We start from the raw sequence: 22,304 nt of genomic DNA on the forward strand, positions 1-22,304 counted from the left end.
TGTGCTTCAGTTGTGTCCTACTCTTTGCGACCCTATGGACTGTAGCCCACCAGGCTTCTCTGTCCATGGGATTCTCCAGACAAGAATACTGGATCGGGGGACTCCCCTGGTGGCCCAGTGGTTAACACTTCACCTCCCAGTGCGGGTGTTTCGGGTTCAATCCCTCATCGGGGAGCCAAGATCCCACATGCCTTGTGGCCAAAAAACCAAAACATAAAATAGAAGCAATATCATAACAAATTCAATAAAGACTTTGGGAATTAAAAAAAAAAAAAAGAATACTGGATTGGGTTGCCATGCCCTCCTCCGAGGGATCTTCCCAACCCAGGGATTGAATCCGTGTCTCCTGCATTGCAGGCAGATTTTTTTTTTTTTGCCACTGAGCCACTGGGAAAGCCCATACGCATACCGTATATAAAATAAGTAACTGATAAGGACCTACTGTATAGCACAGGGAACTGTCTTCAGTGCTTTGTAATGACCCACATGGGAACAGAACGTATAGAGTGAATATATGTATACACAGAACTGACTCACATTGCTGCATAGCAGATACTAACGCAACATTGTTAATCGACTGTTTGTTGTTGTTCAGTTGCTAAGTCATTTTGACTCTGCGAGCCCGTCAACTGCTGCACGCCAGGCTTCCCTGTCCTTCACTATCCTCCGGAGTTTGCTCAAACTCATGTCCACTGGGTCAATGATGCCATCCAACCATCTCATCCTCGGTTGGTTGGCATCATTGACTACACTCTGATAAAGGAAAGGAAAAAAAATTACAAACACAATGAAGAGCTCGGATGCTGCAAGACCTAGCACAGCCCCCCGAAAAAGAAAAAAAATTTACAAACAAAACCCCCAGGCTGAGACACCTAATCCTGCACCCACCTCCTTAGCTGTGAGATGCTAGCCAAACCCTTCCCCACCTAGGTCCTCAGTTTCCCCATCCAACTTTCCTTCAGTCCCTCAATCTGCTTCCACTGGCCCCAGGGCCTTTGCACATGCTGCTCTCTTTGCTTGGAATGCTTGATTGCTACCCTCTGCCTCTTTTCCCTGTTCCCCCCTCATCATCCTTCACAGCTCAAGGTCAACTCCTTCTCTAACCTCCCCAACCCAGTCAGAACCCACCCAGGCTTGCTCCAGGTGCCAAGAACCCAGCTTCAATTTGCCATTGGCTGGTGAGGTTATAAGGGACTGCCTGTCTCTGCCCTAGTCTTCCAGTACCCCATGAGGGCAGCTCTCCTGTTTGCCAGGTGTCCCCAGCGTCTCACCCACAGCCTGGCACAGTTGGTGCACATGGCTAGAATGAATGGATGGGCAAAGGAGGCAGTGAATGGGTCATCTCCAGGCAGCCCTCAGCTATAGCCCATGGGAATCTGCAGAAGTGTGGAAAGACACCGCAGAAAACAGGCACAGTTTGCATGCCCGGACACACACGGGGGAAGCTGGGAGAGGCCCCAGGAAGGGATCGCTGTGCTGGAAGGAATAGAATCAGGGGTTGTCTGACTCAGACAGAGGTGCTTATGTTGGGCTGCATCTGGACGCTGTATAAGGAGCTTTACTCACTCCTCCGGAGGACAGTGCCTCAACGAAGACATGTTCCAGACCCGGGGCTGCACAGCCAGCCACTATCCTGTGAACACTGAACCACTGAATGGGGGAGAGGAGCCCTTTGCAGCTGGGGAAACTCACTTGAAATTCACACGTGCAGCTGCAGTCAGCCCCACTTTGTCTCAAGAAGGCTTGGGAGAGGAGGGTCTCTTTTATGGGGGGTGGGGGCTGGGTAAAAGGAACCAGAGTGAAGGAGATACAAGCTGATAACAATGATGCTGGGACTTCCCTGGGGGTCCAGTGGTGAGGACCTCGCCTCCCAATGCAGGGTCTGAGGGTTCAATCCCTGCGGTTGGGGAGTTACACTCCCACCGGCCTTATAATCAAAAAACCAAAACATAAAACAGAAGTAATATTGTAACAAATTCAATAAAGACTTTAAAATGGTCCATACCAAAGACAACTTAAAAAAAAAAAAAAAAAGAATAATGTTGAGACTTCCCTCATGGTCTAGTGGTTAGGACTCTGAGCTTCCACTGCAGGGGGTGCGTGGTTGGGGAACTAAGATCCGGTCTACCTCTGAGGTGCAGTCAAAAGATAAATACATAAAAAAGAAGGAAAAGAAAAATGATGCTGCAGGCAGCATCAAATTCTCAAACCACTTTGTGAACCAGGAATGACTGTCCCTATTCTACAGGTAGGAAAACTGAGGAACAAAGATGCTCAAAGAGCTGTCCCAGGTGGCCACACAAGCCCATCAGAGAATTGGAATCTGAACCCACTGGCGTCTGGTTCCACAGCTTGTGCCCCCTGGTTTCCGCTGTGTTGCTTGAAATAAAACTAGAGTGAGCAAGGTGAGTTTTGTGCTGTCATCAGAGAATTTTTTTTTTTTTTTTAATGTCCAGGAAGGTTTGGATTTTGCCTCCTGGGGAGGCGGGGTTGAATCATAAGGTTTTTGAAGTCTGGACCTGGGAATGCTTTGGTCTCAGTGGAGGTCAGAGTTCATGAGGCCAGAGGGTGAGCGATGCTGAGACTGGTTGGAGATGTTTCTAAACTCCCAGAGCATTTGGTGCTGGAAGGAACCCACTGAGATCACCCCATCTAATTCCACCTTTTCCGTGGGACAAAACAGACCTTCCACAGATGAGGGACAGCTCCTCAAGGTGGCTGGCTCTTGCCCACTCTGGGGCATTTCTAGCCATGGGAGGAGTCCCTGCCAAAACTTTTGTACACACTGATATATTTAAAATGGAAAACCAACAAGGACTCACTGTATAGCACAGGCAACTCTGCTCAATGTTATGTAGCAGCCTGGATGGGAGGGGAGTTGGGGGGAAAACAGATACATGAATATGTATGGCTAAGTCCCTCCACCGTTCACCTGAAACTGTCATAACATTGTTAATCAGCTATACCCCAATACAAAATAAAAAGTTAGAAAAATGATCTTTAATTCACCCTAACTGCCAGGTATCATGAGATCCCTTTCCTTTAAAAAATTTTTTTATTTTATTTTTTGGCCAAACTGCACAGCATGTGGGATCTTAGTTCCCTGACCAGGGATCAAACCTGCATTCCCTTCATTGGAAGTGCAGTCTTAACCACTGGACCACCAGGATGTCCCATGAAAGCCCTTTCTACGCATCCAGGCAACAGTGCTCCTTGTATTGAGTTGAAGAGACAGAGTTTCACGGGGGAATGTAGAACAAAGAACATTCTAATGGTGAATGAATAGGAGCTTGACTACAATGAAGTTGCCATGTCCTTCTCAAACTAAGTCTTCCTGAAGACAATGGTACTGGGCAGACAAGAGATTCTTGTTTATTCTGATGTGGGGCATCTATTGCTTTAAGAACCACAAGGGGAACTTCCCTGGTGGTCCAGTGGCTAAGACTCTGAGCTCCCAATGCAGGGGGCCTAGGTTCAATCCCTGGTCAGGGAACTAGCTCCCATATGATGCAACTAAGAGTTTGAATGCCGCAACTAAAGATCCTGCATGCCAAAACTAAGACCCAGGGCAGCTAAAAAAATAAATAAAATAAATATTAAAAAAGAAGAAGAAGAAGAACCACAAGGATTTGGGTGAAAAGGACTAGACTGCCAAGAAGACCAAGATTCTCAAATAAGGGGGTGATGCCCTTAACATCACAACTTCTCCTGGGATAGGTCGACAGGAAACTCGAGACCTCCCCCATCAGCCTGTTCTACTTTTAAAAGGATGGGAGTATAAACTATGCACATACGGGGCCATTTGAGTCCAAAGAGCCTAGATTAGACTCAAACCTTTCATGCCTGTCCCTCAGCCTAGTTCTGCCCTCAGCATCCTTACCCACTGAGACTTTCTGGAGCTGGAACTCCTACCCAAGTTCTCTTTTCCAGGGTGAATGTGCCCCGTCTCGTTGACCTTCCTTCCCAGATGGTTATGCAACTAACTCTTGGGCATCATCTCCCTGGGATAAAAGTGGGAGGGAGGGACTTGCATTAAAGTGGGAGGGAGGGACTTCTCTGGCAATCCAACAGTTAAGAATCTGTCCTGCAATGCTGGGGACATGGGTTCGATCCTTGATCGGGGAACTAAGATCCCAGTGCCTTGGGGCAACGAAGTCCACGTGCCACAACTAGAGAGTCTGTGTGCCGAAGCTAAGACTCCATGCAGCCAAATAAATAAATATTTTTTAAAAAGTGGGAGGGAGGGACTTCCCTGGTGGTTCAGTGGTTAAGAATCCACACTGCAGTCAAAGGGACATGGGTTCAATCCATGGTTGGGGAACTAAGACCCTGCAAGCATGGCCAAGAAAAAAAAAGTGGGAAGGAGATGAGCAGTTGAATCAGGGGGCGCCTGTGCTGGTGATATTTCCTTTTACTGAACGCCTTGCTGGAGGAGAAGTACCTCAGAGACAAGTACCTCAGCCATACACGGCTCCCTTCTTATGATTTTTCATTCCTACTAATGACTGTCATCCATTCACTGAGCGCCATCCATATCTACTGAGCGCCAACTGTATGCCTGTGATCGCACCAAAGGCCCCTGCTCTCCTGGGACCCATCGTGGAGAACAGATTGTAAACAAGTGTATGGAATAGTCAGCATATTAGATTGTATGAGTCTCCTGTGGCTGCCGTAACAAACTGTTCCAAATTTAGTGGCTTCAAACAGCACAGATGTATTCTCTTATGAATTTAGACACCAGAAGTAAGTCTGAAATCAGTTTCAAGGGGCTGGTTTTTCCTGGAGAAACCAGTGCAGTGCTAGCATCCCTGGCCAGGTGGTCTCTTCCTCCCATGACTCCAAGTTGTTACTGTCATCATCACAGCTCCTACACCTGTAGACAAACCTTCCTTTTTTTTTTTTTGACTGTGCCCTGAGACATGTAGGGTCTTACTTCCCCAACCAGGGATTGAACCTGCACTCCCTTAGCTGGAAGCTTGGGGTCTTAACCATTGGACAGCCAGGGACGTCTCCTGCCATCCTCTTATACCAGGGGTCCTCAAACTCTGGGAGCTAATGCCTAATGATCTGAGGTGGAGCTGATGCAATAATAATAGAAATAAAGTGCACAATATATGTAATGCACCTGAATCATCCCGAACCCATCCCCTTGCCCCCACCCCAGGTCTGTGGAAAAACTGTCTTCCATGAAACTGGTCCCTGGTGCCAAACAGGTCGGGGACCACTGTCTTATACAGAATCCTGTGATTACATTCAAGACCTCCCCCTCAATAATCCAGGATAGTCATCTCCCCATTTTGAGATCCTTAACTCAACCATATTTGCAAAGTGCCTTTTGCCACATTAACAAACATTCTCCAGGGAGGGATCAGGACATGGATATGTTGGGAGGGCTGTTATTTAGGAAGGAAACAATTTAAGAACTGGGGGAGGTGGGTAATGAAAGGGCTAGGAGGTCCTCTCTAAGAAGGCGGCCAGTGGGTGGAGATCTGAAGGAGGTGGGGGAGGCAGGTATCTGGGGAAGAGCATTCCGGGCAGAGGGAACAGCCAGTGCAAAGTCAGAACATCAGAGCCAGCCCAGCACAGAAGGAACAGGAAGGGAGCAGCAGGGGCTGGAGGACACGAAGGGTGGAGAGTGGCAGGAGCAAGTGGAGGTTGAAAGCCAGATTTCCCAAGGAATGAACATTTGACCCAGGGATTTTAAGCAGGGATATGAGACAGTCCATCTGGCTGCTGCAGATAAAAACACACTATTACCTGGATTCTTGGGAACCCAGGTAAGAAGATTGTAACAGCCCATGCAAGTGTCAGTTGCTCAATCATGTCCACCTCTTTGCGACCCCATGGACTGTAGCCCACCAGGCTCCTCAGTCCATGGAATTCTCCAGACAAGAATACTGGAGTGGGTAGCCATTTCCTACTCCAGGGGATCTTCCTGATCCAGGAATCAAACCTGGGTCTCCTGCACTGCAGGCAGATTCTTTACCATCTTAGCCACCAGGGAAGCCCAATAGTCCATAAGATGGTTTTCTTCATAGAAGAATGTTTAGAATTCTTACAAGAGTGTGGGAATGGGAGCTATTTTAGTACTTTGGCAGAGGTGGGCAAGGAGAGGTGGGAAATCCATCTTCAGTCAGCAAATACCAATTATGAACTTGGCCGGGTCAACTGGGGTGTCTGCACCACACTTGGGAGAAGTGTCGGGCCGGGCCACTCCCTCCACGGCTGACATGCAGATCGGGGAGCCGTACCTGGGCAGAGCTTCGTCCTGCCATTCTTCCTTCACGTCCACATTCTCCATCCGGAGTGTGGCTTCGGTGGTCCCCATGAGAGCTGGGAAGAGGTGCCGACTTGAAGTAAGGGTGAATCCTGAAGGAGAGCCATGGATGGAGCGTTTACTAGACAATCATCCTAATCGCATCCCACCCATGCACAGAACTTCAGAGATCCATCTGCAAAGAGCACTTGTGTCTGTCATCTTACTGAATCACTGCCTGAACCCATGAGGCTCCTCCACGTCACAGGTGAGAAAACAGAGACATAGAAAGCTGAAAATCCATGTGGGTGGGTCGGGAATTTGAACCCAAAAGAGGGGCTGAGCCTCCAGTTATAAGCTACCTCCCAATGAAGCTCTGAAATCCACCCTTCCTATGGTTCACCTGCCCTCCCTTACCTTGCACTTCAACTAGGAAGCCACAAATGCAATTAAAGTCATTTATACTAAAGTGCTAATGACTGATATAATTAAGTTTCCTTGCCAGGATTGACCTTCAGACAGGACCTGGTTAACCCTAAACCACCTCTATCTGCTCTGGCCCACCTCCCCTGTCCCTCTATCTGCTACTCCCATGCCCCCAAGAAGAAGCAAGTCCTGACAACCTGACCCTAGGACTGAAAAATACAGTGAGAAAGTGCCTGAGGTTGGAAATCAGGATCGTAATTTCTCACCAACCACAAAATGCCAGTTTTGTCTTTAACGGTTGTGAGGAACCAGTTGGGGGCACGGGGTGGGGTTAGCGCTCTAGATGGCGGCTTAAGTGCTGGGCTGTCTGGGAATGTGGTCAGAACTGCTGAGTGAGACTGAACTTGGGGCCTGAACAGATGTCCCCTGCCTCAGTTTCCCTGTCTATCAATGAAAGACTTGATCCAGAAATAACCTCTAACATCCCTTTTGGAATTACACCCAAGATCTTATGACTTAACGAATAGCTCAGGTTCTGTGCTTTTAAGCCAGTGGTTCTCGGTTGGGGGTGATGCTACCTCCCCCCTCACCAGTCACTTGGTAATCTTTGGAGCCGTGTTTTTAGTTGTCACATGGGGTGGGGGTGGGGCGCTACTGACATCAAGTGGGTGGAGAACAGTGATGCTGCTCAATGCCTTACAGTGTCCAGGATGGTCCCCCCTTAATCAAAAATGATCTGGCCCCAAACGTCCGTAGAGCTGAGATTAAGTTGTCATCTTCACTTGCCAGCACCTAAGGTCCCGCCTCCAGCCCTCCCCCCTCCCCCACGCCGCAGCGGCCCCTCTAAAGCTGGTGGGTGGCTCTCCATTTGGGTGTGTCTTCCAAAGCCCCTCGCTGGACGGAAACTCCTGTGGATGGTGGGTCTGCCTTTGGGATTGGGGCTCAGAGGGAGGACTCAGAGGGGGCAGAGTGAGGCCCAGGTAGGAGAGAGGGGGTGTCTGAAATGTGACCCTCCCCCGTTCAGTGAGAGTTTCTCACTCGATTTTGTCACTGCCCTGGATGTCGTCACTCATTCATGGAGGAGGGACAGTAAGACGCAGTAAGGAAGGGGGGCGGGGGGAGAAGAGAGATCTCTTCCTGATGCTATGGGCAACCGCCACCCAGAACCTTACCGCAAGGGAAAGTTCGCGTCAGTAGAAATTCATTTTCTTTATGAAGGGAGTGGTCTTTGCGTCTGTCTTCCTTCTCCGGAGATGAGTGTGGTCTCAGCCCCCCGAAAAGGGCCACCCCCCTTCCCCACCCACAGCCGAGCCTGGAGCCTCACATGTCTGCCCCACGATCCTCTAAATGCCGGGATATGGGTGGGTCCCGCTGGGCCCTGGACACTCCCGCCCTCTGGTCCCCACTTCACATTCAAGGACCATCGAATAAGGAGGCAGTGAGAGGAAGCTGAGAAGCGGTCCTTTCTGCCGTGGTGCTGAATTATCAGCCCCTCGCATACAAGTTCAGACACAGGAGGAGGCATCTCTTGTCTGTAACCATCTCCCTTCCTCCCCACCCCATAAGGCAAGCCTTTACGTGCACTTCTGTCAAATCCTTTTTCCAAATCCGCTCACGGCGTTATAAATAGGAAACACACAGAGTTGAGACTTGTACATTTTGGTCTCGCAGGAAGCGTCCCAGAGAGGGGCTGAGGGTTTGAGCCGCCTAATCTCCCAACACAGCCTGGAAATGGTGCAATCCTCTGCCTTCCAGGTGAACGGTGGGCACGCGAGGTCAACCTTGTGGGTGTGTATGTGTGTGTGTGTGTGTGTGCGCGCGCGCGGCGGATGGTTTTCTCCGCGTGGGGAAAAAATGGGGGTGTTGCTATTCCAAGAATCGCCAAGTACCCCGGCTCTCTGCTCCCACCCGCCCATCTGCCAGAAGCAGGGTTTGCAGCCCCAGAAACATGGGGGACGATCTTCCTCAACAGGGCGGGGAGAAAGTGGACTCACCTCCTTGCGAGTACCGGCTACCTCCGCGGCCTCTCCCGGGTGAGCGCAAACAAAGACGAGTCCCGGGCGCCTGCAGAGCGCGGTCCCCCGGGCCTTCAGAGCATCCGAAGAAGATGCTCTCAGGGCGAACTCTGCATCCAAGGAAGGTCACCCAGAGCAACGCGGCGGGCGCAGACGGGCGCTTTTTGTCCAGGGATGGTGGGGCGGCGGGCGGGGAAGGCTTGCAGTTAGCGGTCGACTCCCCCTTGCTCGGCCGCGGCTGCGTCTCGGGTCATCGTTGTCTCAGCTTGTGCCTCCCGAGGTATTTCCTTCTCGCCAGCTCGTAGCTGGCAGAGGCTCGGCTTCCTTTAAGACAGTCAATTATGCTGCTTTTGTGTGCAGGGTGGGTGGGTGGGGGCAGGGCTGACCAAAAAGCACAGCCCCCTGGCAGAAACGGTGCTCTCCATTGGCTGAGAGGGGAGCAGTGCTAAGAGCCTCACTGGGGACAGAAGCGGAAATGATTCCTGATGGCGCATCACAGATTTAAAAACAAAAACAAGGAACAAATAAATAAATAAATGGCAGCGGTGGCCTCATTCCTTGGAATATGAGAGAAAGAATAATAACCTCCTGTACCCACTTCGTGGGTCCCTCAGCTGGCCACTTCCTATGACCCATGTGCCCAAGACCAGGCTGGGTGCTGGGGAGGCAGGATTCTTAGACACACGCGCTCGGGGCCACCGAGGGAAAGGCGCCCCCTGCGGATGTGCGTGTGGTAGCCCCGCCCTGAAAGACGGTGGAATAGAGTTAAGAGCGCACTCTCTGAAATCAGACCATAATCGGTTTGAACACTGGCTCAGCCAAGAGCTGGGGGACTCGACTGGGTAAGTGATCGTACCTGTTGGGCCTCGGTTCCCTCATCTGCGAAGAGGAAACGTTAGGCCTCTGGCGTTTCAGCATTTAATGAGGTGATCCGGGCTGGGTGCTTGGCACATACCACAGCATGAGAATTCTGTGCGTGTTTCTGATTTTATGTTTAGACTGGTAGCAGGTTGAGTGGTGCCTTCCGCCCCCCGGTAAAAGATACCTCCATGTTTTAGCCCCTGGAACTTGCGAATGTAACCTTATTTGGGGAAAAAAGGGTCTTTGCAGGTGGAATTAAGTTAAAGATCTCCAGATGAGATCATCCTGGATTAAAGATGAGCCCTAAATCCCACGACAAGTAACTTCATGAGAGAAGAGAAGGAGGCGGGGACAACATGTGAGATGGAGGCAGAGATCAGGGTGAGGCATCTACAAGCCAGGGGACATGAAGGATGGCTGGCAGTCTCTAGAAGCTGGGGGGAGCACCCAGTGGATTCTCCTCACAGACCCCAGAAGGGGCCAACCTTGCTATTATATTCAGACTTCTGGCCTCCAAAATTGGGAGAGAAAAAAATTTCTGGGACTCCCCTGGCAGTCTGGTTAAGACTCCATGCTTCCATTGCAGGGGGCTTGGATTCAATCCCTGGTCAGGGAACTAAGATTGCACATGCCATGCAGCACGATAAAAAAAAAAACAAACAAATAATTTTTCTATGTTTTGAGCCTCCTAGTATGGTACTTTGTTATGGCAGCCACAAGAAACTTAATACATAACCCCAAGCAGGGTTAGATACCTGCTCTTCTGGCCTGTGCCTCTTAATCACTGTGGTGGTTTTTCACTTGTTCTATGAACACATCATGCTCATTCCCACCACAGGGCCTTTGCACAAACTGTTCCCTCTGCCAGGAATGCCCTTCTCCCAGATGTTTGCATTATTCAGGGGTCAGCTCAGAGAGGCCTTCCCTGATCATCCCTTACCTTTACCTCTTACTCCACCATCCTTCATCCTGTTACCTAGTCTGATTTGTTTTTCAGTGTGTGTATATATATATATATATATATATATATATATATATATATATTTTATCACTGTGGTAAAATACACGTCAGCTTCCCAGGTGGCCCAGCAGTAAAGGGTCCACCTGCAAATGCAGGAGATATAGAAAACACTGGTTTGATCCTTGGCTCAGGAAGACCCCCTGGAAAAGGGCATGGCAACCCACTCCAGTATTCTTGTCTGGAAAGTTCCATAGACAGAGGAGCCTGGCAGGCTGCAGTCCATCAGGTCACAAAGTTAGGACATGACTGAGTACATGCATGCAAGTACAAAGTATGCATCACATAAAATTTACCACTTTAGCCATTTGAAAGTGTATGGTTCAGTGACATTAAGTACATTCATGGTGTTGTGCCACCATAACCACTATCTAGTTCCAGAACTTTTCATCACCCTAAATCCCACACCCATTAAGCAGTCCTTTAAGTCCTCCTTCGCAGCCCCTGGCAACCATGAATCCACTTTCTGTCTCCGTGGATTTGCCTGCTCAGGATATTTCACATCAATGGGATAACCTACTATGCCATCTTCTGTATCCGGCTTCTCTCACTGAGCAGCATTTTTCCAGGATCATCTGCATCGTGGTGTGTGTCAGAGCTTCATTCCTCTTTTTGGCTGAATCATATATTTCATTGTATGTGTGCATGTGCCATTTTTTTTTTTTGTTTATTCATCCACCAGTAGATAAACAAAAGTATTTCTACATTTTGTCTGTTGTGGGTGTACATGGATTTATTTGAATCCCTGTTTTCAGTGAACTTGAGTGTATACCTGGGAGTGGCATTGCTGAATGATATGCTAATTCTATGTTTAAGACTGATGCATTTATTGTCTATCAACCGACAGGAAGAGAAACTTTGGCAGTCAGATATTGTTTAACAGATGAAGTGGTTTCTGTTGGACACTTAAGTACTGCTACAAATTAAAAAAAAAAAAAGACTGATGCATTTGGTTTTTAAATTTTTGAGTGTGTGGAATGTGGGATCTTAGTTTCCTGGCCAGGGATCAAATTTATATCCACTCATTGCAAGGCAGTTTCTTAACTACTGGACCACAAGGTAAGTCCCCAAAATACACATGATTTTAAACAGTGGGTTTTTTTTGTGTGTGTGTGTGACTATGTCACATGGCATGTGGGATCTTAGTTACCCCACTAGGGATTGAACCCATGGCCCCTGAATTGGAAGCACAGAGTCTTAATTAACCACTGGACTGCCAGGGAAGTCCTTTTTTTTTTTTTTTCCCCATAACACAATTGTTTGAAATTATTTATTTGTTTCTTTGTTTATTCCCTCCACTTATTGGAATAGAAATTTCAAGGGAAAAGAGACTTAGTTTCTTTTATACACTGTAATGGACCATGGCAGATACACCCAGCACAAAGGAGATATTGGGAAAGGCAGGTAGACACCACAGATGCAGGCTCCCTTTGTGGTCTCAGACAACACTCTATTCACGTGGCCACCCCTCTTACTGGTTCGGTGGCTGTGGCCTTCTGAGCCAAAGGCATAAAGACAACCACCCCACAGCAGCGGAGAGCCCAGAGCCTCTGGAACGAAGTCTGGATTCTGCACTTCCCAGCTGGAGGCAGTGGAGCTCTGGGGAGAGACACTGAGTCGGGAATCCAGATTAGCTCTAGTGCTGGGCACTGGGGTCCAAAACATGAATAAGACTTTGCTTTCAGAGAACTCCTACTCGGAGAAGCAAATGGGCAGGGGACTGTGGGCTGACTTAGAGTCCCCAGTGGCACAGTGGTAAAGAATCCACCTGCCAAATGCAGGAGACGCAGGTTCGATCCGCGTGTCGGGAAGATCCCCTGGAGAAGGAAATGGCAACCCGCTCCAGTATTCTTGCCTGCAAAACTCCATGGATAGAGGAACCTGGCAGGCTATGGTCCATGGGGTCACAAAAGAGTCAGACACGACTTAGTGACTAAACAACAGCAAAAAGACATCTTTGGAGTAGAGTGGCTTTGTGGGGCATGGGGGGATTTCTCAGAGTTGGGCAGGGGAGGTGATTATGTGAGTTGGGCCCTGAGGAGTGAGTAGGACTTGGATGGATGAAGAAGAAGAAGAAAAGCATTTATTTGCTACAGGACTTCTGTAAAGCAGCGGCCCCTCCTTCCTGGGAGCGTGCCGGGAGCTGTCCGTGGTGCTGCCGCCGCCGCCGCCAAGCCGCTTGCCAAGTTTGGCTCTTGTCAGGTTTATTTTTAATTGTGGTTAAAATATAGCGAGAGAGCGTCCCTGGTGGTTCAGATGGCAAAGAATCTGCTTGCAATGCAGGAGACTCGGGTTTGATCCCTGGGTCAGGAAGATCCCCTGGAGAAGGGAATGGCAACTCACTTCAGTAGTCTTGCCTGGAGAATCTCATGGAACTAAAATCTACCATCTAATAATGTTTAAAGCTAGTGGAGGTGATGGAATTCCAGCTGAGCTATTTCAAATCCTAAAAGATGATGCTGTGAAAGTGCTGCACTCAATAGGCCCGCAAATTTGGAAAACTCAGCAGTGGCCACAGGACTGGAAAAGGTCAGTTTTCATTCCAGTCCCAAAGAAAGGAAATGCCAAAGAATGCTCAAACTACCACAGAGCTGCACTCATCTCACACGGTAGTAGAGTATGCTCAAAATTCTCCATGCCAGGCTTCAACAGTGCATGAACCATGAACTTCCAGATGTTCGAGCTGGTTTTAGTAAACGCAGAGGAACCAGAAATCAAATTGCTAACATCCACTGGATTATTGAAAAAGAGAGTTCCAGAATAACATCTATTTCTGCTTTATTGACTATTTTAAAGCCTTTTTGTGGATCACCACAAACTGTGGAAAATTCTTAAAGAGGTGGGAATACCAGACCACCTCATCTGCCTCCTGAGAAATCTGTATGCAGGTCAGGAAGCAACAGTTAGAACTGGACATGGAACAACAGACTGGTTCCAAGTCAGGAAAGGAGTACATCAAGCCTGAATATTGTCACCCTGCTTATTTAACTTATATGCGAGTACATCATGCGAAATGCTGGGCTGGATGAAGCACAAGCTGGAATCAAGATTGCTGAGAGAAATATCAATAACCTCAGATATGCAGATGACACCACCCTTATGGCAGAAAGTGAAGAAGAACTAAAAAGCCTCTTGATGAAAGTGAAAGAGGAGAGTGAAAAGCCTGGGTTAAAACTCAACATTCAGAAAACTAAGATCATGGCATCCAGTCCCATCACTTCATGACAAGTAGACAGGGAAACAATGGAAACAGTGACAGACTTTATTTTTTGGAGCTCCAAAATCACTGCAGATAGTGACTGCAGCCTTGAAATTAAGATGCTTACTCCTTGGAAGAAAAGCTATGACCAAGCTAGACAGCATATTAGAAAGCAGAGACATTACTTTGCCATTAAAGGTCCGTCTAGTCAAAGCTATAGTTTTTCCAGTAGTCATGTATGGATGTGAGAGTTGGGCCATAAAGAAATCTGAGCACCGAAGAATTGATGCTTTTGAGCTGTGGTGTTGGAGAAGACTCTTGAGAGTCCCTTGGACTGTAAGGAAATCAAACCAGTCTATCCTAAAGGAAATCAGTCCTGAATATTCATTGGAAGGACTGATACTGAAGCAGAAACTCCAATACTTTGGCCCCCTAATTCGAAGAACAACTCATCTGAAAAGACCCTGATGCTGGGAAAGATTGAAGGTGGGAGGAGAAAGGGATGATAGTGGATGAGATGGTGGGATAGTATCACTGACTCAATGGCCATGAGTTTGAGCAATCTCCGGGAGTTGGTGATGGACAGGGAGACCGGGTGTGCTGCAGTGCATCGCGTTGCAAAGAGTTGGACACGACTGAGTGACTAAACTGAACTGAATGTTTAAAGATTTCAAAAATAATTTAACCCTCTACATTCACCACCATTTCTTCTTTTTTAAATTTTTATTTGTTTCTTATTAATTTTTATTTTTCAGCTGTGCTCGGTCTTCATTGCTTTTCTCTAGCTGTGGTGAGTGCAGGCTACTCTCTAGTTGGGGTGCATGGGCTTCACACTGAAGTGTCTTTTCTTGCTACAGTGTGGGCTCCAGGCATGTGGGCTTCAGCAGTTGCAGCAAGTAGGCTTCTGTAGTTGTGGTGCATGGGCCCAGTTGCTCTGTGGCATGTAGGATCCTCCCAGACCAGGGATTGAACCTGTATCCCTTGCATTTGCAGGAGGATTCCTACCCATTGCACCACCAGGGAAGTCCATAAGGGTTTTTTTGGACATGGACCTTTTAAAAAGTCTTTATTGAATTTGTTTACAGTATTGTTTCTGTTTTATGTTTTGGTTCTTTGGCCATGTGGGATCTTAGTTCCCTGACCAGGGACTGAACCCACACCCCTTGCATTGGAAGGCAAAATCTTAACCACTGGGCCACCAGAGAAGTCCCCATTCTAATAATTTTTAAATGTAAAGTGTAGTGGCTTCACATTGTTGGACACCCCCCTACCATTCATCTCTAGAACTTTCTCATCTTCCCAAACTGAAACTCTGTCCTCATGGAACACTGATATCATTCCCATTCCCTTAAGTTTCTTGAGGTCAGAGATGTTTCATTTTGTCATTGCTGTATTTTTAATCCCTAGATCAGTGGTTGAGAACCTGTGGGCAATTTTACCCATCATGGGACATTTGGTGATGTCAGGGCTATTTTTGATTATCATGACTGGAGGGGATGGAGTTGATACTGGCATGGAGCAGGTAAAGACCAACGACACTGCCCAACACCCTACAATGCCCAGGACAGCCCTCCTCCCAAGATAATTGTTGTTGTTCAGTCGTGTCTGGCTGCAAACCGTGGACTGAAGCATACCAGGCTTCTCTGTCCTTCACCATCTCCTGGAGCTTGCTCAAACTCACGTTCACTGAGTTGGTGATGCCATCCAAACATCTCATCCTCTGTCAAGCATCTCTTCCTCTGTTGTCCCCTTCTCCTCCCGCTTTCAATGTTTCCCAGCATCAGGGTCTTTTCCAATGAGTCAGCCCTTCACATCAGGTGGTCAAAGTATTGGAGCTTCAGCTTCAGCATGAGTCCTTCCAATGAATATTCAGGACTGACTTCTTTTACAATTGATTGGTTTGATCTCCTTGCAGTCTAAGGGACTCTCGAGAATCTTTTCCAACACCACAGTTCAAAAGCATCATTTCTTTGGCTTGAAACAAAGTTGGTTCTCAATAAAATTTGTTGAGGCAATGAAATGGCTAAACTGCCTTGAATCTTCTTCTCCTCATTTGCAAAGGGGATTCATACAAATACATCTGATTCTCATTATTTTCAGTTTCTGTATTTGTAAATTTGCCTGTTGAACTTTATTTGTAACTCCCAAAATCAATATTCATGGTGCTTTCAGGATCATTTGTAGACAACACAGAGAAGTGGAAAAATCAGTACTGGCCGTGCATGTGTTCCCTGCTGACGCTCAACCAGGTGATGCTCATTCAAGCCTTGACTGCAAACAGCTGTCCTTTTTGGGGTCTATTTAGTGCCATACTTTTAACATTTTGGGGTTTGTTGGTGATTTTGCTATTAAAATGGCCCCCACGCATGGTGCTGAAGTGCTGTCTAGTTTCTGTTAGCACAAGAAGGCTGTGATTGAGAGAGTTGATTTAGGTAGACTGATAAGGAGTCTTGGGCCCTCCAGGAGGAAGGGGTCCAGTTCAGTTCAGTCACTCAGTTGTGTCTGATTCTTTGTGACCCCATGGACTGCAGGGTGCCAGACTTCCCTGTCCAACACCAACTCACGGAGATTGCTCAAACTCATGTCCATCGAGTCAGTGATGCCATCTGACCATTTCATCCTTTGTTGACCCCTTCTCCTCCTGCCTTCAGTCCTTCCCAGCATCAGGGTCTTTTCAGATGAGTCGTTCTTCGAATTAGGGGGCTAAAGTATTGGAGCTTCAGCTACAGCATCTGTCCTTCTAAGAAATATTCAGAACTGCTTTCCTTTAGGATGGACTGGTTTGATCTCCTTGCAGTCCAAGGGACTCTCAAGAGTCTTCTCCAACACCACAGTTCAAAAGCATCAATTCTTCGGTGCTCAGATTTCTTTATGGCCCAACTCTCACATCCATACATGACTACTGGAAAAACTATGGTTTGACTAGACGGACCTTTGATGGCAAAGTAATGTCTCTCTTTTCTAATATGCTGTCTAGCTTGGTCATAGCTTTTCTTCCAAGGAGTAAGCGTCTTTTAATTTCAAGGCTGCAGTCACTATCTGCAGTGATTTTGGAGCTCCAAAAAATAAAGTCTGTCACTGTTTCCATTGTTTCCCTGTCTACTTGTCATGAAGTGATGGGACTGGATGCCATGATCTTAGTTTTCTGAATGTTGAGTTTTAAGCCAGCCTTTCACTCTCCTCTTTCACTTTCATCAAGAGGCTCTTTAGTTCTTCTTCGCTTTCTGCCATAAGGGTGGTGTCATCTGCATATCTGAGGTTATTGATATTTCTCTCAGCAATCTTGATTCCAGCTTGTGCTTCATCCAGCCCAGCATTTCGCGTGATGTACTCTGCATATAAGTTAAATCAGCAGGTAACAATATACAGCCTTGACATACTGCTTCCCCAATTTGGAACCAATCCGTTGTTCCATGTCCAGTTCTAACTGTTGCTTCTTGACGTGCATACAGATTTCTCAGGAGGCAGATGAGGTGGTCTGGTATTCCCATCTCTTTAAGAATTTTCCACAGTTTATTGTGATCCACACAGTCAAAGATTTTAGCATAGTCAATAAAGCAGAAGTAGCTATTTTTCTGGAACTCTCTTGCTTTTTCTATGATCCAGTGGATGTTGGCCATTAGTTTTCTGGTTCCTCTGCCTTTTCTATCTTCAGTTTGAACATCTAGAAGTTCTCAGTTCATGTACTGTTGAAGAATTTTGAAGATTTTGGAGAATTTGAACATTCTTGGAGAATTTTGAACATTACTTTGCTAGTGTGTGAGATGAGTGCGATTGTGCAGTAGTTTGAACTTCTTTGGCATTGCCTTTCTTTGGGATTGGAATGAAACTGACCTTTTCCAGTCCTGTGGCCACTGCTGAGTTTTCCATATTTGTTGGCCTATTGAGTGTAGCTCTTTCACAGCATCATCTTTTAGGATTTGAAATAGCTCACCTGGAATTTCATTACCTCCACTTACTTTTTTCGTAGTGATGCTTCCTAAGGCCCACTTGACTTCACAGTCCAGGATGTCTGGCTCTAGGTGAGTGATCACACCACCATGGTTATCTGGGTCATTAAGATTTTTTTTTTGTATAGTTTTTCTGTGTATTCTTGCCTTGCCATCTTTTCTTAATAACTTCATCTTCTGTTAGGTCCATACTGTTTCAGTCCTTTTTTGTGCCCATCTTTGCATGAAATGTTCCTTTGGTATCTCTAATTTTCTTGAAGAGATCTTTAGTCTTTCCCATTCTATTGTTTTCCTCTATTTCTTTGCATTGATCACTGGGGAAGGATTTGTTATCTCTCCTTGCTATTCTTTGGAACCCTGCATTCAGATGGGTATATCTTTCCTTTTCTCCTTTGCCTTTAGCTTCTCTTCTTTTCTCAACTATTTGTAAGGCCTCCTCAGACAACCATTTTGCCTTTTTGCATTTCTTTTTCTTGGGGATGGTCTTGATCACTGCCTCCTATACAATGTCATAAACCTCCATCCGTAGTTCTTCAGGCACTCTGTCTATCAGATCTAATCCCTTGAATCTATTTGTCACTTCCACTGTATAATTGTAAGGGATTTGATTTAGGTCATAACTGAATGGTCTAGTGGTTTTCCCTACTTTCTTCAATTTAAGTCTGAATTTGGCAATAAGGAGTTCATGATCTGAGCCATAGTCAGCTCCTGGTCTTGTTTTTGCTGACTGTATAGAGCTTCTCCATCTTCGATGGCAAAGGATATGATCAATCTGATTTCGGTATTGACCATCTGGTGATATCCATGTGTAGAGTCGACTCTTGTGTTGTTGGAAGAGGGTGTTTGCTATGACTAGTGCGTTCTCTTGGAAAAACTCTGTTAGCCTTTGCCCTGCTTCGTTTTGTACTCCAAGGCCAAACTTGCCTGTTACTCCAGGTATCTCTTGACTTCCTATTTTTGCATTCCAGTCCCCTATGATAAAAAGGACATCTTTTTTTGGTGTTAGTTCTAGAAGGTCTTGTAGGTCCTAAAAGAAGTGTTCAGCTTCTTCAGCATTAGTGGCTGGGGCATAGACTTGGATTACTGTGATGTTGAATAGTTTGACCTGGAAATGAACAGAGATCATTCTGTCATTTTTGAGATTACACCCAAGTACTGCATTTCAGACTCTTTTGTTGACTATGAGGGCTACTCCATTTCTTCTAAGCGATTCTTGCCCTCAGTAGTAGATATAATGGTCGTCTGAATTAAATTCACCCATTCCAGTCCATTTCAGTTCACTGATTACTAAAATGTCTATGTTCACTCTTGCCATCTCCTGTTTGACCACTTCCAATTTACCTTGATACATGGACCCAACATTCCAGGTTCCTATGCAATACTGTTCTTTAGAGAATCAGAGTTTATTTCCATCACCAATCACATCCACAGCTGGGGATTGTTTTCGCTTTGGGTCCGTCTCTTCATTGTTTCTGGAGTTGTTTCTCCACTCTTCTCCAGTAGCATATTGGCCACCTACTGACCTGGGGAGTTCATCTTTCAGTGCCATATCCTTTTGCCTTTTCATACTGTTCATGGGGTTCTCAAGGTAAGAATACTGAAGTGGTTGCCAATTCAGTATTCTTGCCTTAGGAAGGGGTCAAGGGCTCTGGAGACGGAGAAAAGGGTCTGGGGCTCTCAAAGAGGAGAAAAGGACAAACTTTTTTTCCCCTACATTACCTTGTCTTTAAACCCAGAGCTAATGATTACACAACACTCATCTTAAACTCTATACTAAGGATTATAGAACAATAATGTGTCTTGCTGGAGGACTTGTTTCTCCTTTGTTTTAACAAGAACCTTCTGACTAATCTTGTTATCTTATGTGGGAGTAGAGTCTGGTAAGACCTTTCTATTGTTAGTTCTAATCTTGTTAATTTAAGATATATGCTGTAGGAGTGAGTCTAGTAAAAGTATATAAGTCCTTGAAAAGACTAGTGAGGGGGCACTCTCCTTCCCCCTTCTGATGTCTTATGTCAGAAGCTTTCTCTGTCCATTTTAAACTTTAATAGAACTCTGCTACACAAAAGCTCTTGAGTGGTCAAGCCTGGTCTCTGGTCCTGAAGCTAAATCTTCTTCGGAAATCACGAATCCGACATCGTTCACTGTAAGCTATCAAGATGTGCCTTATGGAGAAAATAAGCATGTTAGATAAGCTTCATTCAAGTGTGAGTTATAGTGTTGTGGGCTGTGAGTTCAATATTAAGCAATCTACAATGTACATTAAACAAGATGCCCTTAAACAAAACAAAACACACACACACACACACACACACACACACACACACACACACACATTTAGGTATTGATCGACTAATGAAAATGTGATCTGAGGCTTGCAAGAACCTAACTCTGTATTTCCCCTGGGAGCAATGGGTCAGTATTTGCCATTTAAGTGTTTGCTGCAACATTATAGACCAGAACTGCTGCCAATAAGGAGAATCAACTGTATCTATTTCCAAGGGCTATTGTGTGGACTAGATAATGTTGTGCATGTAAAGCATTTTACACACTGCTTACAGCAAATAGGAACTTTCCTGGTGGCTCAGATGGTAAAGAATCCACCTGCAATGCAGGAGACCTGGGTTAAATAAGAAAGATTCCCCTGGAGAAAGGAGTGGCAACACACTCCAGTATTCTTGCCTGGAGAATTCCATGGACAGAAGAGCCTGGTGGGTTACAGTCCACTGAGTCGCAAACAGTCAGATACAACTGAGTGACTAACACTTACAGCAAATAATAGGAAAAAAAGATACTATGTACTCCAGAGAAAACAGACCTGCTTTTGTAAAAGGCATGCAGCATGGGTTAGCTAGTTAGAGCTGCAGGGAATCAGAGTGAGGTCCTGGGTAATTACCACACTGGCCTTCAGCCAGGGCATGGCGGGGGAGCTGCGTTTGCCAGATGCACTGGATTGTTCCTTAATGATCACACATGGCCATTAAGACACAAATGGAAGAATGCCATCCACTAAATCACCCATACGGCTTTCCTTGGCACCCTGGGCTTGCCATGGTTTCTGTCCAAGGGTTGACTAGCCCTGCTTAAAAGGGGGGCAAAAGAACACCACTCCAACATGATCAGTAAACGAACTTTTGCGGGGGGGGCTTAAAATAAAAAAAAAATTAATTGTTTGGTGTCTTAGTTGCAGCATGTGGAATCTTTGACCTTCACTGCAGCATGCAGACTCTTCGCTGCAGCATGTGGGATCTAGTTCCCTGAACAGGGATAGAATCCTGACCTCCTGCATTGAGAGTGTGGAGTCTTAGCCACTGGACCACCAGGGAAGTTCCAAAAAATTAATTTAAAAAATTGAAATAATTGTAGATTCACATGCAGTTGTAAAAAGTAACACAGAAAGATCCCATGTACCCTTTTCCACCATGTTACCCAATGGTATTAATAATGTCTTAGAAAATTATAGTACAATAGCACTATTGCTTTTGATACAGTCAAAATACACAACATTTCAATCACCTTAGGAGCTCTCATGTTGCTCTTTTATAGCTAATCCCATTCCCCATTCCCCTCTCCCATGCCCTTAACTGGTGGAAATCACAAATACATTCTCTGTTTCTATAATTTTTGATCTTTCAAGAATTTTATGTAAATAGAATCATATGTGACCTCTTGACATCAGCTTTTCCAAACTCAGCACAATTCTCCAGAGCTTTATCCAAGTTGTTGTGTGTATCAAGAGTTCATTCCTTCTTACTGGAGGGTAACATTCCATTTATATGACATGTCCAGAACTGGCAAATCCATAGAGACAGAATGCAAACTAGTGGTGGCCAGAGGCTGGGGGAGGTGTGGGCAAGTAACTGTGAAGGGGTACAGGGTTTCTTCTTGGGGTGATGAAAATGTTCTGGAATTAATGTTTGTAACTGCCATCCACAACTTTATGGATATGCTAAAAAAAAACATTGAATCACACACCTTAGGTGGGTGAATTGTATGGTATGTGCAGTATATCTCAATAAATCTGTTCTTAACCAAAGAGTATCATAACTGTAATAGTTTGGTTATGATCTGCTTCCCTGAATCCAAGTTCTTGAGGACTGGTGTCAGGCAGCTCACTGTTAGCCCCCAAGAAGGCCCTGCCTGTAGTAAGTGGGTAAAGAAATATCTCTCAAAATGAATTACCCTTAGAATAGGGTTTCTCCACCTTGGCACTGCCGCTATTGGGGCCAGGTTCTTCTCTGTCATGGGGCACCTGCCTGCACACTGCTGGGTGTTGTGCAGCATCTCTGGTCCCCACCTACTTGATGCCAGGAGCACTCCCAGTCATGACAGCCACAGATGTCCCTAGACACTGTCCACTTTCCTCTGGGGGCAAAACACTCCAGTTGAGAACCACGAATTTAGAGCCACTGAATTTTAGGTACTGGAGCCTTCTAAGGAAAGACTGGCACACAGGGCGCTGATCAGCAGGACTTGGCTGTATCAGCAGGGCCATATTCACCCAGCCAGAAATGGTCAGCGGGGCAACGAAACCTCGCTCAAGAGCACAAAAAGGAAAAACCACTACCAGCCTCGAAAT

At 46.3% G+C, this 22,304-nt stretch overlaps 1 protein-coding gene and 1 non-coding gene across 2 annotated transcripts in view; one reads left to right on the forward strand and one right to left on the reverse strand.

Moving 5' to 3' along the window:
* The window catches only part of ATCAY (ATCAY kinesin light chain interacting caytaxin), a 39,940-nt gene extending 30,890 nt beyond the window's left edge, over positions 1 to 9,050 (reverse strand). The window contains exons 1-2 of the mRNA XM_061150676.1: positions 8,677 to 9,050; positions 6,252 to 6,369 (exon numbers count right to left, since the gene is read on the reverse strand). Coding sequence (XP_061006659.1) covers positions 6,252 to 6,328 — 77 coding nt within the window. The 5' untranslated portion in view covers positions 6,329 to 6,369; positions 8,677 to 9,050. The remainder of the gene's footprint in view (positions 1 to 6,251; positions 6,370 to 8,676) is intronic.
* Positions 9,051 to 11,282: 2,232 nt separating this feature from the next.
* LOC133063016 (small Cajal body-specific RNA 13) lies at positions 11,283 to 11,500 on the forward strand. The gene has a single exon (XR_009694327.1). It is a non-coding gene; the product is annotated as a small Cajal body-specific RNA 13 (non-coding RNA).
* Positions 11,501 to 22,304: the final 10,804 nt, after the last annotated feature.

This window comes from Dama dama, chromosome 9 (genome assembly GCF_033118175.1).
Source record: "Dama dama isolate Ldn47 chromosome 9, ASM3311817v1, whole genome shotgun sequence".
Classification (NCBI taxonomy): domain Eukaryota; kingdom Metazoa; phylum Chordata; class Mammalia; order Artiodactyla; family Cervidae; genus Dama; species Dama dama.